This window comes from Doryrhamphus excisus, chromosome 6, assembly GCF_030265055.1.
Source record: "Doryrhamphus excisus isolate RoL2022-K1 chromosome 6, RoL_Dexc_1.0, whole genome shotgun sequence".
Classification (NCBI taxonomy): Eukaryota; Metazoa; Chordata; class Actinopteri; order Syngnathiformes; family Syngnathidae; genus Doryrhamphus; species Doryrhamphus excisus.
Window position 1 is genome coordinate 9,790,055 of NC_080471.1, and position 13,195 is coordinate 9,803,249.

The 13,195-nt window shown below is 43.5% G+C and overlaps 1 protein-coding gene across 1 annotated transcript; it reads right to left on the reverse strand.

Annotated features, from left to right (window-relative positions):
• Positions 1–6,263: 6,263 nt before the first annotated feature.
• api5 (apoptosis inhibitor 5) lies at positions 6,264–13,076 on the reverse strand. Its single transcript, XM_058075393.1, has 14 exons — positions 12,755–13,076; positions 12,132–12,293; positions 11,653–11,746; positions 11,503–11,568; positions 11,233–11,384; positions 10,677–10,883; positions 10,296–10,400; positions 9,899–9,988; positions 9,625–9,806; positions 8,311–8,404; positions 8,166–8,222; positions 7,876–7,955; positions 7,660–7,802; positions 6,264–6,823 (listed from the first exon to the last, which is right to left on the reverse strand). Exons 1-14 carry the CDS (start codon positions 12,824–12,826, stop codon positions 6,744–6,746), a joined length of 1,584 nt encoding a protein of 527 aa, XP_057931376.1. The 5' UTR covers positions 12,827–13,076; the 3' UTR covers positions 6,264–6,743.
• Between the last annotated feature and the right edge of the window lie 119 nt (positions 13,077–13,195).

Sequence of the window (13,195 nt, forward strand, 5' to 3'; positions counted from 1 at the left end):
CAGATGGTTGATCAAACCTGTTGAAAAATAGATTCAGATCGTTAGCCTTTACCTGGTCCCCAGCAGCCTGGGAGTCGGGCCCCTTGTGGCCAGAGATGGTTTTCAGGCCTCTCCAGACTCCTCTGACGTTGTTCTGCTGCAGCTGTTCCTCCATCTTTTTCCTGTAGCAGTCCTTCCCCTCCCTGATTTTCCTCCTCAGCTCCTTCTGCACAGCCTTCAGCTCTTCCCTATTTCCTGACTTAAAGACCCTCTTCTTCTCCTTTAGGAGAGCCTTTATGTCCGGATTAATCCACGGTTTGTTGTTGGAGAAACACCGTACAGTCCTGGTGGGTACAGTGTTTTCCACACAGAAGTTTATGTAGTCTGTGATGCAGTCAGTGAGACTGTCTATATCGTCCCCATGAGGATGGCAGAGTTCCTCCCACACTGTTGTGTTGAAACAGTCCTTCAGAGCCTCGTCGGCTTCATCAGACCATCTCTTCACTGTGCGGGACACAGCTGGCAGCCTGCGTACCAGAGGTTTGTACACAGGCTGGAGATGTACCAGGTTGTGGTCTGATCTTCCCAGGGGAGGGAGTGCTGTTGAATTGTATGCCTCCTTGGTGTTGGCATAACACAAGTCCAGTGTTTTATTGTCTCTAGTGCAGCAGGTGACATACTGGGTGAAGGTGGGCAGGGTGGAGGATGGAGAAGCGTGGTTGAAATCACCTGAGAGAAGAAGGAGAGCCTGCGGATGTTGTGTCTGTAGCCGGCCCACGGCAGAGTGGATGACGTCACAGGCCGCGTCGGCGTTAGCAGAGGGGGGAATGTACGCCGCTATCGCGATAACGTGCGAGAATTCCCGCGGCAGATAGTACGGTCTCATGCTAACGGCTAACAGTTCAATGTCTTTGCAGCAGAGTTGCTCTTTAATAGTGATGTGCCCAGAGTTACACCATCTATCATTCACAAACACTGCCAGCCCGCCTCCTTTCCTCTTACCGCTCTCCTTTGTCCTGTCCGCCCGCAGTAGTGTGAATCCGTGTAGTGTAGCGATCGTGTCTGGGGTCCGTGTATCCAGCCACGTTTCCGTAAACAACATGACGCTACACTCCCGGAACTGCCTCTGATGCCGGGTCAGCGCCGCTAGTTCGTCCATCTTATTGGGGAGAGATCTTACGTTCCCCATGATGATGGACGGGAGAACTGGTCTGTATCTCCTCCTCTTGTCGCGGCATTGGGCTCCGGCACGGCTTCCCCGTCTTATCCGTCTCTATCCCTTTCATTCATCATTTACGTACGCTTAGAATTGTTTTATAGGTCTAAAAATATATTTTTATTTTATTAATATTTTTAAAATAAAATTAGATTTTTATTTTAATAAAATAAAACTATTTTAATATGTATTAATATTAATAATATATTAATATTTTTTATTAAAAATATTATTTAAATCGATGAAAAAATTTTTTAGAGTCAACCACTGATGACATCATAGACAGGCGCCATAACTCCCACTTAGCATTTTGTTTCATGAGGCAACAGGAATGATGTTTTGTGATTTAAAAGAAACATTAAGTTGGACTCATACAGTGTAACAACGCGTCAAATTGTACGCTGACTGTAAAATGCACACAAACCGAGACAAAACTGCAATGTAAATTTTTGATGTTAGCTAAAATAAAACATGGGGCTGGCGCTAACGCAGGTTCCAGTGTATGGCTTTTTTAATACTAACAATGTCAGAAATTGTGTATATGATATGTAGCTAATGTAAACATTATCGTCTATTAAAATATTTTCAATCATGCAAGGAGGTCTTGGATGGAAGGTTTTTGTTAGAATTTGTAGCCCAGATTAACCCCCCGCCCCCCATTTATTTTTCCATCTCCTGCCCAAATGATGTCAATGGAAGCAGAGCTATTTATAGACACACAGCCAGCATGCTTGCTTGGGAGCTCTGCTGCTGCACACAACCGAGCATCTTTGTCACATGTGTGCCCCCTCCCCCCTCTGCCCACCTCCCCTAATGTGTGTGTGCTGGTTTGGCAACACTACTTCCCTCCCCAGGAGAGCTAAAGGGCAGCGGAGAAAAAAGCCCCATTGAGAAGGAAAGAAGCCTCCCTTTATTCATCACTTCCATGCTCACCCATTCACACAATCCACTCACTCCTATACATATCATCTCTCACTCACTCCATCCACTATCATTCATATAAATGCAGTCACCAATTCATATCATGTACTCGCTTATTCACTCAATCATTGATAAAATCATTCATTCATACAATCAACTCACTCATCCATACCCTTTACTCCGCTCGCTCATTCATTCATACACAGCACTTTTTGAAGCAGAAAGTGGGAATGAATGAACGCAAAGAGTGAATGTGTGGAGCCATCTGCTACTCTGCCTTCTAATTCTTCATTTTTCAAAATACGCTGGAATTGCCCTGTGTGTGTGTCAGAGTGAGAGAGAGAGAGAGAGAGAGAGAGAGAGAGAGAGAAGGAGGGGGTGTGGCCTAAGCAAGTGAGTGGACATCATCATGAGAGTACACAGTGTTCCCTGTAGGAGTTTTGGGAGATCTATCCAAAAAAAAAAAAAAAAAGATACCCACCTCCCCCAGTCTTTCTCCTGCCCTCCCTTCTGACTTTCACATGCTCCGTTACGTAACACTTTGGGAGGGGGTTATCTATTAGGAGCATGTCTAAAGTCTCCTTCAATCAAATAAGCTTTGTTGCACAGGCATCTTCAATGGAAAAGATGTTTTTTTAAGCTGTTGTTCTATTTCTGAAAGGCAGCTGTGATAAAAATAGACCCCCCCCCACCACCACCTTGCCAAGATCCTTCATCCAACAATTTAGAGAAAAGCTTGCTTTCAAAGGCTGTCCTTCATCACTGGAAGACTGCAGATGGCTATCAGGATCAGAAAATGATGAGGCGCACTTCACCCTGAATGACATCGAATCGTCTGATATAATGTATGCTCTGCATTAACTACAAATATGAAGTCATTTTTTTGACAGTGGGTATCGCATGCATGGCCCCTTTGAATCATATAGTGTGTGTTTTGGCGAGCAGATGATGCACAGCAGCTAGTATTTATAGCCATGCTGTGTGCGCGTGGTCACACACGTGCAGCAGCCGCTCGTCTGCACTCCTGCTGAAGTTGACATGTTAACACTCACTGGCTGCTATATTTAGCGCAGCCTGGCAGTGCTGTTACTATTCCCAGCATTGAGATGAGGGGGCGGATGCATGGATGCTTATGCATATTTATACGTACGTGCGCACTCACACACCACAACTCTTCATTAGGTACACCGTCTTTGCTAAGATAATAGTGCTCACGGGCAGTGTTCCTAATATTGTGGTGACAGTATGTAGTGATACGTCAGAGGATGGAAATCATTCATTCATTTTCTACCGCTTATCCTCACGAGGGTTACAGGGGGGGCTGGAGCCTATCCCAGCTGTCTTCGGGCGAGAGGCAGGGTACACCCTGGACTGGTCGCCAGCCAATCACAGGGCACATATAGACAAACAACCATTCACACTCACATTCATACCTACGGACAATTTGGAGTGGCCAATTAACCTAGCATGTTGTTTTTGGAATGTGGGAGGAAATCGGAGTACCGGGAGAAAACCCACGCATGCACGGGGAGAACATGCAAACTCCACACAGAGATGAGGATGGAAATATTGGGGAAAAAATGATCATGAACAAATATATTGTTAAAAGTCAGCAATGATACTAAGGTAACTAGTGTAATTTCAGTACCAGAGACAGTTCCTTTTGGGTGGTTCAGCACCAATGAGAGCTCCATTGTTACAGCCTTGAGTTTACAGCATGACGAGGTGAAGAAAGGAGCTAAGGCTTGATTGACTATTTAGTGAGAAGTAAAAATATCACTCCCGCTCTCATCAATGCCAAAAAAAAAAAACATTGCTGACGCAGTTTATTCCTTTTTTAACTGACAACAAGCTTCTAACAGACGAGCGTCGACAATCAATCTGAATCCTTGAAGTTATAAGCAGATGCCGCAGTTTCATATTTTTGGTTGCTTATGCTTGACTTCAGGATGCTTTGAGTGGTTGCTATGGTAACGTGTGACCTGAGTGGCCCCTTATAAACATTTGAGTGCAATGTGAAAGATGGCGGGAATTGAAGCGCTTGAGCTAACTTCTCACATTGACATAAGAGACTGAGCTGCTTACCTGTCTTAGGTGGGTTCTGTGGTGGTTCAGTCTGAGGTCCTGAAGCTTTAATTTAAGAGAAGAAAGATCACATCAACATGTATTCATTTGTCTTAACACACCACCACTAACTCACTCATTCATATTGCAGGCATTCAATCACTCCTTCATACAATCCACTCATTCATAAGATCACTTTCATACGATTATTGCCCATTCATACGATCCACTCACTCATTCATAAGATTAAGCACTCCTGAATAAGATGATTCACTCGTTCATTCAATCATTAGTAATCACTCGCCTATTCCCACAATAAACGCATTCATTCATAAGACTCAGTCATTCATGCAAACACTCACTCATTCATTCATACAATCCGTCATAAGAGATGGAAATGAGCTCATGATCCACGTCACGTGTTAACAGGAGGTGGTCAGTGCCTACAATGTATTGTTTACATTTACAATTATACTTTTTCATCCTTCCATTCATTCATTTTCTACTGCTTATCCTCACGAGAGTAGCAAACGTGGTTTGCTAAGGTAGCAACCCGATTTGGGAGCATCGCTAAAACATCCACTCTGAACATGCGCAGTGTCATCCATTTTACCGCGACTGAAGTAAGTTTGTTTTCCAACAAGCTGCTTGCCGCGAACGCATCGTCGTGGTCTTAAGTTAAAGCAGACGCTCTCACGTTATAACACAACTACTACTTCAATGACAACACTTTGTTGCATTTTGGAGAGTGCATGTGTCCTTTCGTGGCCTCCTGTGGGTGTGGGGTGGTGGGGGGGTGCTACTTTTTATTGATTTACCTTCAAGCCCGCACAGACTCACTCCACAGTGGCTCATTGGCGTTTGCTTCCTTTTGCCACCCACGCCTCCTCCACCGCCTGATTATTTTCAGCTCTGCAGTGTGCGTGTGCGTGTGCGCGGCTGCTTTGGGAAATACCTGGTCACGATCAATCACCAAAGGCCTTTTCTACGGTCGCTTATCGCCCCCTGCTGGTAGAAATTGATAAGTTCAACACATTCCGTGAAAGTAACACAGGGCAACATTCATCCATTTTCTATACTGCTTAGCCTCAGTAGGGTCACGGGGTATGCTGGAGCCTATCCCAGCTGTTTTTGGGACTGGTCGCCAGCCATTGTCTATACCTATGGAAAATTTGGAGTCACCAAGTACCTAACATGCATGTTATGGAATGTGGGAGGAAACCGGAGAACCCGGAGAGAACATGTAAACTCCACATAGAGATGGTTCTAATTAGATGGTGGACGTGTACCCTAATAGGTGTCTCTATTTGGGATAATACACTTTGTTACTTACCCGCAATGTTGTCTTTGTTTGCTGAACGATGAATGCAGAAAATGTGTGTGGGGGGTGGGGTGGGGGGGACAGAGAGAACACACAGAAAGCTTTAAACGATTCAACGAAGATAAAAATAGAAGTGCCTTGTCTCTAGGGCGCCCCGTAGAGGGGAGAGTCCGCTGCGACTCTAAGCTTCAATTTAAAATAATTATTGTTGTTGACTTGAAAATAAAAAGAGAAAATGTCTACAATGTCTTTTCTTTGCTTTGGGAAACATTTGTAAAATACACAGAATTCAATGGGATTGTCCATTACTGTATAAGTGACTATTTTACTACTGATAGAACTACTGTAAAGGAAAAACAGTACAACAAAAGCGGGTATATGAATGCAGACATTTGTTTTTAAACCTACTTCTATGCTTGAATCTTTTGGAAACATACATCTAGCGACTAAAATCAACCAAATAGCAGATAAATATAAAATGTATCTGAACAGGCTTAAGTCAAGTTTTAATTAATTTGTATAGTAGTTGCAGAATGAAACATTATTAGTGTGAAGACAAAGTACACACACTGTTCTAATCATGGACCCCTCTATTTTTAGCCCATTCAATAATTGAGCGCCAGTGCCTGTACTTGAAAGTAGCCGTGTTTGTTGTATATATGCAGAAGACTGTGGTAAAATGAAAGCAGTATTGACTATTTTAGCTAGTGTGTGTGTGTGTGTGTGTGCGCGCGCTTGAGTGAGAAGCTCCAGGACCATGACAACTGTTCATACTTCCATACAAGTTTATGATAAAAAAATCCAACGGTTCATACAAAGTCATCATCGTCTGCCAATTCACCTAAAGCACTAATAGAAAAAAAACAAAAGCAGGATTAAATTAAAAGAAGGTCAAAAGAAATGCCTTCAAACAAACATTGCAAACCAAAATAATGTTTTTTTTTTCTTTTCTCAAAACAACCAAGAGAGCAAAAACTTTGTCACAAGTCAGCAAGTCTTTTGCTCCACAGAGACACACATCAGTGATAAAAACAGGGGGGACTGGAGCTACGGCCTTGGCTTAGAGGAGTTTGGGAAGTTCATCATAGAGTGAGAGGACGCTTTGTTCAAGAAAAAAAAAGGAGGATGTGAGTGTGAATAATATAAAAACTAACTCTTAAAAAAAAAAAAAAGAGAGAGAGAAGTGGTGGCAAAGTGGTCCGTTATGGTGAGCGATAAGCATCCCTGGCCCGAACGCCCGCCTCAGTAGATCCGCCCTCGGCTTCTGTTGCCTCTGGTGCCGAAGCCCCGCCCCCGTCCTCCTCTGAATCCACCACGCTGCTCTGCAGTCACAGTAAAGTTAGCATTGTTAGCATGGGGGGGGTTGCACATTTTTTCCCCAAAATTACTAAAGCCTCTGTTTGGACCATGGCAGATGTTGCACTCTGATGGAAAAAAGCACATCACGTTTCATCATAAGAGCCAACGAGTGACGCTGGGAACACCGGACAGGAGGTAGGAATGCAAAGTTTACAGTGTGTCAAAAAATCCACTATCACCAGTGGGTCTCAAAAGGCTGGACTGATGAGGGCAGCTCAAGCTAAAGGTCTAATTTGCCAATGGGATGAAAGTCAGAGTGATTGATGTATGAAGCTGGTCAATTCTGACGTTGAAGACGACAACTTTAGTGGTTTTAGTTCCCAGGAGGAGGATGAAGACGATGAGGAATGACTTGTGGTAGTGTGTTACACACACAGTTTGGAAAAACCGTTGATTTAATCCAAAGTTTTAAAAGAACCTTCTGTGTACTAAATATCCGGCATGGACACGTGCGGCTAACAGACAGGGACGGCCTATATGCGCGTCTCTTTAAATTCACTGGGTGCGGCTTACTGGGAATTGCGGTAAATGTAGTCACTCATACTGTACACAGAACAAATGAAGGACATCAAATACGGTAATACAAAATTAGTGATACACATTAGTTAACTGTGACCTTCTGTAGTAGGAAGCATGTAAAAAGTGTTTGTCAAATTCTAGCCAAGATTGAAGAAGTGGTGTATGCACAGTTATGAAAATGTCATGTTTGCTGTAGATTATTTGTTTATTTAGAGTAAAGCCTGAATGTAAACTTAAAATGTGTGTGTGTACATGTATACAACTGCGATTAAATGCTGACCGTAGTTAAAGTTTCCGAGGGAGGCACTGTATTTGCCGCTTGGGGGGTTGTAGATTTGCCGAGCGTCCCGTCGAGGCTGCGGAGCGATGTGTTTCTTCACGTTTGCCCCCGAACTCGCGTCGTCGCTTGCTGGACGCTTGGGGCTGCAGAGAAGTATGAATGAGGATCAGGTGCTTCAGTGGGGCCACTAGATAATCAGTCGTGTCTCTAACTTACGCTGCCGCCTCGCTCTTCTGGACGGGCTTCCAGGATAGAGTGATGGCGCTCTTGAACGATGGAGGGTTGTGAAATAGATCCTGCGATAGAATTCACAGCAAGCATTATAGACGGCACCGTCCAGTGTGGTCCAACTGTTGGATTATTGACTATAGTACTGGTCTCACTAGATGGATGTAATTAAGCAGCAATTTAAACTAAAATAGTTTATGGGCTGAACTGGTGGCCACAGTTAGTAAATTAGACGGTAAGGAGGGTTTAGCTCTGAGCTTGAGATGACTGTGACCAACCTTGATGAGGACGTTGATGTTGTTTGTGATCTTCAGGGCCACCACCTTGATCTTGTTCTGTTGAAAATAAAATCCTTGTCAGCACCGAGTATGCTACACATCTTAGCTCATGTTTTGACATTTATAGAAAGAGTCGTGTGTCCACCTCGTCCGTCTTGAGTGCGTCTCCCGTCTTGCCCTGCAGAGCCACTCGCAGCTGTCTGATGTAAACCTGCAGGCCTCTGGCGAAATACTGTAACCTAATGGAAGATAAAAACAACGTCAGGTTTAAAAGGCACACTCAGACTCAGCCAATCATATCGTGCGTGAACCCAATTAACATCTAAGCTATGATTCTTTCCCATGAATTTGCAGTCTGCAGTGTAAAATACTTCCATCCACGAATCTTCCTTCTCACGATAACAGAGTTAGATTCATCTTATATATCCGCCACAGCATGCAGTCATCAACTCGGATTGTTTACATTTATCATTGCCCATCATCCACAAATCTTATGTGAGACATTAACATGTGTTCTCTTCTCCCTGTGTTTTAAAGATATAAAAACAGATAAAGAGGAGCCAGCTCATGACCACGCGTACATATGAGGCACTTATTCCTCCTATGAAGTAGTCTGAAAAAGTCTCCAAAAAGCGGCAACAATGGTTACATATGTGGCATGTATATTAATATTAACCCTGTTATCGCTACATTGTTATTAAAAACATTGTGACAATAATTGTACTACATTATTACTGCTGTGTTATTTCTGAGTTTGGAAAATATCACGGCAAGTGTTGGCGTTCATTTCTACAACGTTGCTATGTGAAATCAATGCACCTAGAAAGGAAGCTGCCGTAATGCTTACAATAGATAGACTCCCTTTATTGTCATTGCACAAAAACACAGTAGTGAAATTGCCAACGAAATGTCGTTGCCTGGCTCCCATATAATAACAGACACAAAAGAAGATAAGTAATAATAAATAATAATAATAATAATGTGGAGAATAAATAGATAGAATAGACACCAAATATGAACAACATAATGTAAAGTGCAGCGTGAACAGTAAATTGCCCACATAATTTAAATAAATAATAATAATGTAAGTAAAGGCCAAAATACACAAAATACTTCATGAAAGTACCTGTTACTACATGGTCACAGCATGTACTGTATATAAAACCTTGTTGGGCGTGTTTTAAAAGACGGCATTGTTGTATTCCATTACATTCACTACTGAGCTTTTATCTGTTTTCTTATCTTTAAAACGCACAGAAAAGAGAAAGACATATGTGTTCACGTCTCACATGGATTGTGGATGATGGGCAAAATTCCAAAAAATGCGCAATTTTCCTTTTAGCACATGTATTTGACACTAATTTGTGCACGTAAGGTAAACATAGGGACAAGCCAACCACACACTCAAGCACACAGTGTGCAACCAATGTGCATTGCCAACTGAGCATGAGTGCCTTACCTGATCTTGAAGTCTTTGAGACGCTCGGCGTCCACTTTGTCAATGAGGAAGTCCGGCAACTTCTTGCCCAGCTGGTGGAAACTAAACAGGAGACATTCAACATAGCTGAACTGCAGCTTTGGCTCCTCGCTTGCAGAGTTTTCACCATTCTCCACCTCTTCTGGCGGCAGAGGCATGTACTCCTAAAAAACATGAAAAAACAGGCCTTATGTCCATCGGTAGCTGTTTAATGTTTAATTACTGGCATCGCGCAAGACCAAGTGTTTTTGCTCACCAGAAGCTTAGTGAAAAGCATATTGAGGTTGGCCTCCAGCTTCTCCATGTCGCCACAGAAAGGACTCATCTCTGCCATCAGCTTGAGGACCTGCAAAAGCATACAACACTAACAATGTTAAGAGTAGCGTGCTGGAACAAGGTGGACACTAATGAGCAGCTAACAACATCATGATGAGACGGCTGATGGGCAGCTTCTTTGTTTAATGCCAATGTTGTGAGATTTCACGTCACTGTGATGCTAAAACAAGCTAGTAGGAATTGATGTGCAAACAGGACACCAAATCTCTGGTGTGGAATATCAGAAGATCCTCTACTTTTAAGTCATTTTCTCATTATACAGTATATATTGACGGTCACCGCTAATGCTAAAATGCCAAGTGAAAGTCAAACCTGACCTCGAGTTGGATGTCCAGCTCGGCCACAGGACTCGTCAGCATGCTGAGGTTGGGCAGGACGTACTCACAAAAGTAGGTAACAAAACGTGTGGAATGGACATTTTTCTGAAGGAAAAATAATAATCACATTTATTACAGCTAATACTGACCACAACATATCCTACCAGACCTGAAGTGTTCCAATAGACAACTAAAAGCTACTCTCCCTGATGGAGAAATTGATAATTTCAGATTCAATATCATCATGCAATAAAACAGACACCATTTCAAAAATAAATTGACAAAATACCTTCTACAAGTATACAAATCTTTGACATCATTAAGACAAAAAGCAGTGGTTCAGTGGCTTGACAATGACTAACGCTAGTGTGTTGTACTCACAGAGAAGAGGGGCAGTGCCTGGCGCGTGCACTGCAGCAGGCGGTCCACCGTGTCGGGGTCAGTTGGGTTGAGCGCCTGCTCCAGGAAGGCCTGCTCCACCACAAGCTCCACTAGCTGCTGACGCCCGCTCACCGTCTGCAGCACACGAAGGCCCGATACCAAACGCATCAGCAGCACAAACTCTTCTCCAGTCACATCCTCAAGAACCTAAGGAAGACGTACACGTCAAAAAAACCCTCAGTACACAAAATCCACTCACACTTCCAACTAGAGTCAAACCACAATTTTCATATGATTTGGTTTGATCAACCTGTAGTCGACTGCCCTTTGATGAGGGTGTCTAGTGTTGCAAGGCCGAAAAACACCCAATGATTCAACTCATCTTGGGGTTCAGAGTTCAGCAATTCTAATAAGTGAACAATCAGGGCTGGCCTTTTCGTTCCCAAAGCTTCCACTAGTTCCACAGTCAATACATATTAATGAATGTGGGAAGTCTGGATAGCCGTTATATTAATGTTGAGATGAAAAGCACTGTTAGAAACACACCACCACCGACCTTCTTTGTTTCAGCAAAGACGTACTCTTCCACCTCTTTTGTCATGACGTCCTCTGGTAATGTCTTCAGTTTGGTGGACAGAAACTTGATGGCCCTCTCGCGCACTATGTCTTCACCCTGCAGGATCTGTGAGAAGAGGCCCCCGAGGGTCCCTGCGGTACAGAAGGCATTGTTACAAGTTGACCGAGTACCACTATTTCGTTTGTGGTATTACCGCAAAGCTACAGACAATACATTGGATGGAAAACATGAACATAAACATATACGCACCTTTTGCATCAATCTTAAAGATAGAAATCAGTGATACATTCACTTGGTTGAATTCAGCCGTGTCATCTGGGAGACCAATGCAGAGGTTACACTTTTAAATACATTTCATTTATAAAAACGGGTGTGAGCGTGATTATGAACATGCAGTACCTGTCTGGAGGAGCTGTGTGAGAATATCTGCAACCTTTAGGATGTTGTCACCGGTTGCAAAGCGTGGCAACTCCTTAATGGCCTGCCGCCGAATCTGGACCAAAGACAATAAACCAGAGTTGACCTTTTTGCATTCCATCCATACATTTTCTCCCGCTTATCTGGGTCTCGCTTGTCTACCCCACGGCCTCCTCTTGCTTTGGCATGCCCGTAATATCTCACCAAGGAGGCATGCTTGCCCTTTCGGTGACCATGCAAAGCTTGTGAACCATAGGTGAGGGTAGGATCCTAGATCAACCTGTAAATCGAGAGCTTTGCCGTCTGGCTCAGCTTTCTCTTCAGCACGATGGTCCGGAACAGCAACCGCATTGCTGTAGATGCTGCGCCCCCCCAGATACTCTTCACTCCCAACTGACTTTTACCATTCTTTGTGTACAGATAATGCATTTCACAAATAAGTGATTATTTGCTACACTTACAGAAACGTCATCATCTTCGCAAAGATCCAGCTGGGCGTTGATGGCTGCATCCGCCAACTCTGGGAAACTGCTGAAGAATTTGGGGATGAATTGAGCTGCCAAGCGCTTCTCCTTGGGACCACCTTTCACACCATCCAGGATGACTTGGTAGGCATCTTTATGCTGCAGAAATAATACAAGTTAAGGCTCTGCACGTCAAGAAGCAAAATTGTTGTAACTTCGACAGCATATTTTTTGTGAAATCGAATTTCCAAACAACTAAATGGTGAAATGCAGAGCATAAGAATTGCCGATATTAACGTGGTAATATTAACGAGTATGTTTGGCATTTTCATAGTTATCGATGAGTACATAGTTTAATCATAAAGTGATTACCACATTTGATTGCTATTATTACAGTCTTTTGAACGGGGCAAATCCCGCCTGGTAGTAGCTTGGACTGGGCTGTGATGTTAACATTAGCCCTCGCTAAGCTAACTGCTAGCTTAGCGCACATACACAACAACCTTATGTAACTTAGTCGCCGACAACAGTAGTCATAAAATGAAAATGTTGCGCGACAGCTGAGCGTTAAATACAACGATTAGAATAGTTGGGAAATTCCAGGCTAGTCTATACATTACCTGACTGACATCGTCCTTGGCATCGGCAAGGATGCCGTAGTTTCGATAGAGATCCTCTATAGTGACCGCCATCGGCGTGGGTCGGGTGCTTTCCGCTCAGATAAAACCAATTCAAACGCGAAACAAATCCCCGGTATACTCAATAGATTCGGTGTGTAAGCGGGGTCGCAGCACCAACTAACACCACATCATCAAGAACTTAGCACTGTGAAAATGGGAAAATGTTCAATTTCGAGGAACATGAGAATAATGCGCTGCCTTCCTCTGACTGCAGTCCTTGCAATGTTCCCCGCTTCGAGAGCTAAATTGCTACGGAAGTGAAGAGAAGGCATGCGTATGTTTTAGCCAACCGCCGGCTGGATTGCATCACACGTGACTCAAAAAATGCGCGAAAGTGCAGTGCAGTGTACCAACTACACACAACATAAAGCATTTTCTCAT

Bases quoted from the DNA above. Each gene is read 5' to 3' on its own strand.
- api5 (XM_058075393.1), bottom strand. From the start codon at position 12,826: ATGGCGGTCACTATAGAGGATCTCTATCGAAACTACGGCATCCTTGCC. The intron at 11,385-11,502 runs GTGCGTATATGT...TCTGTACCGCAG, and splicing joins CTTTAAGATTGATGCAAAAG to GGACCCTCGGGGGCCTCTTC. The intron at 7,803-7,875 runs GTAAGTTAGAGA...ACTTCTCTGCAG, and splicing joins CAGAAGAGCGAGGCGGCAGC to CCCCAAGCGTCCAGCAAGCG.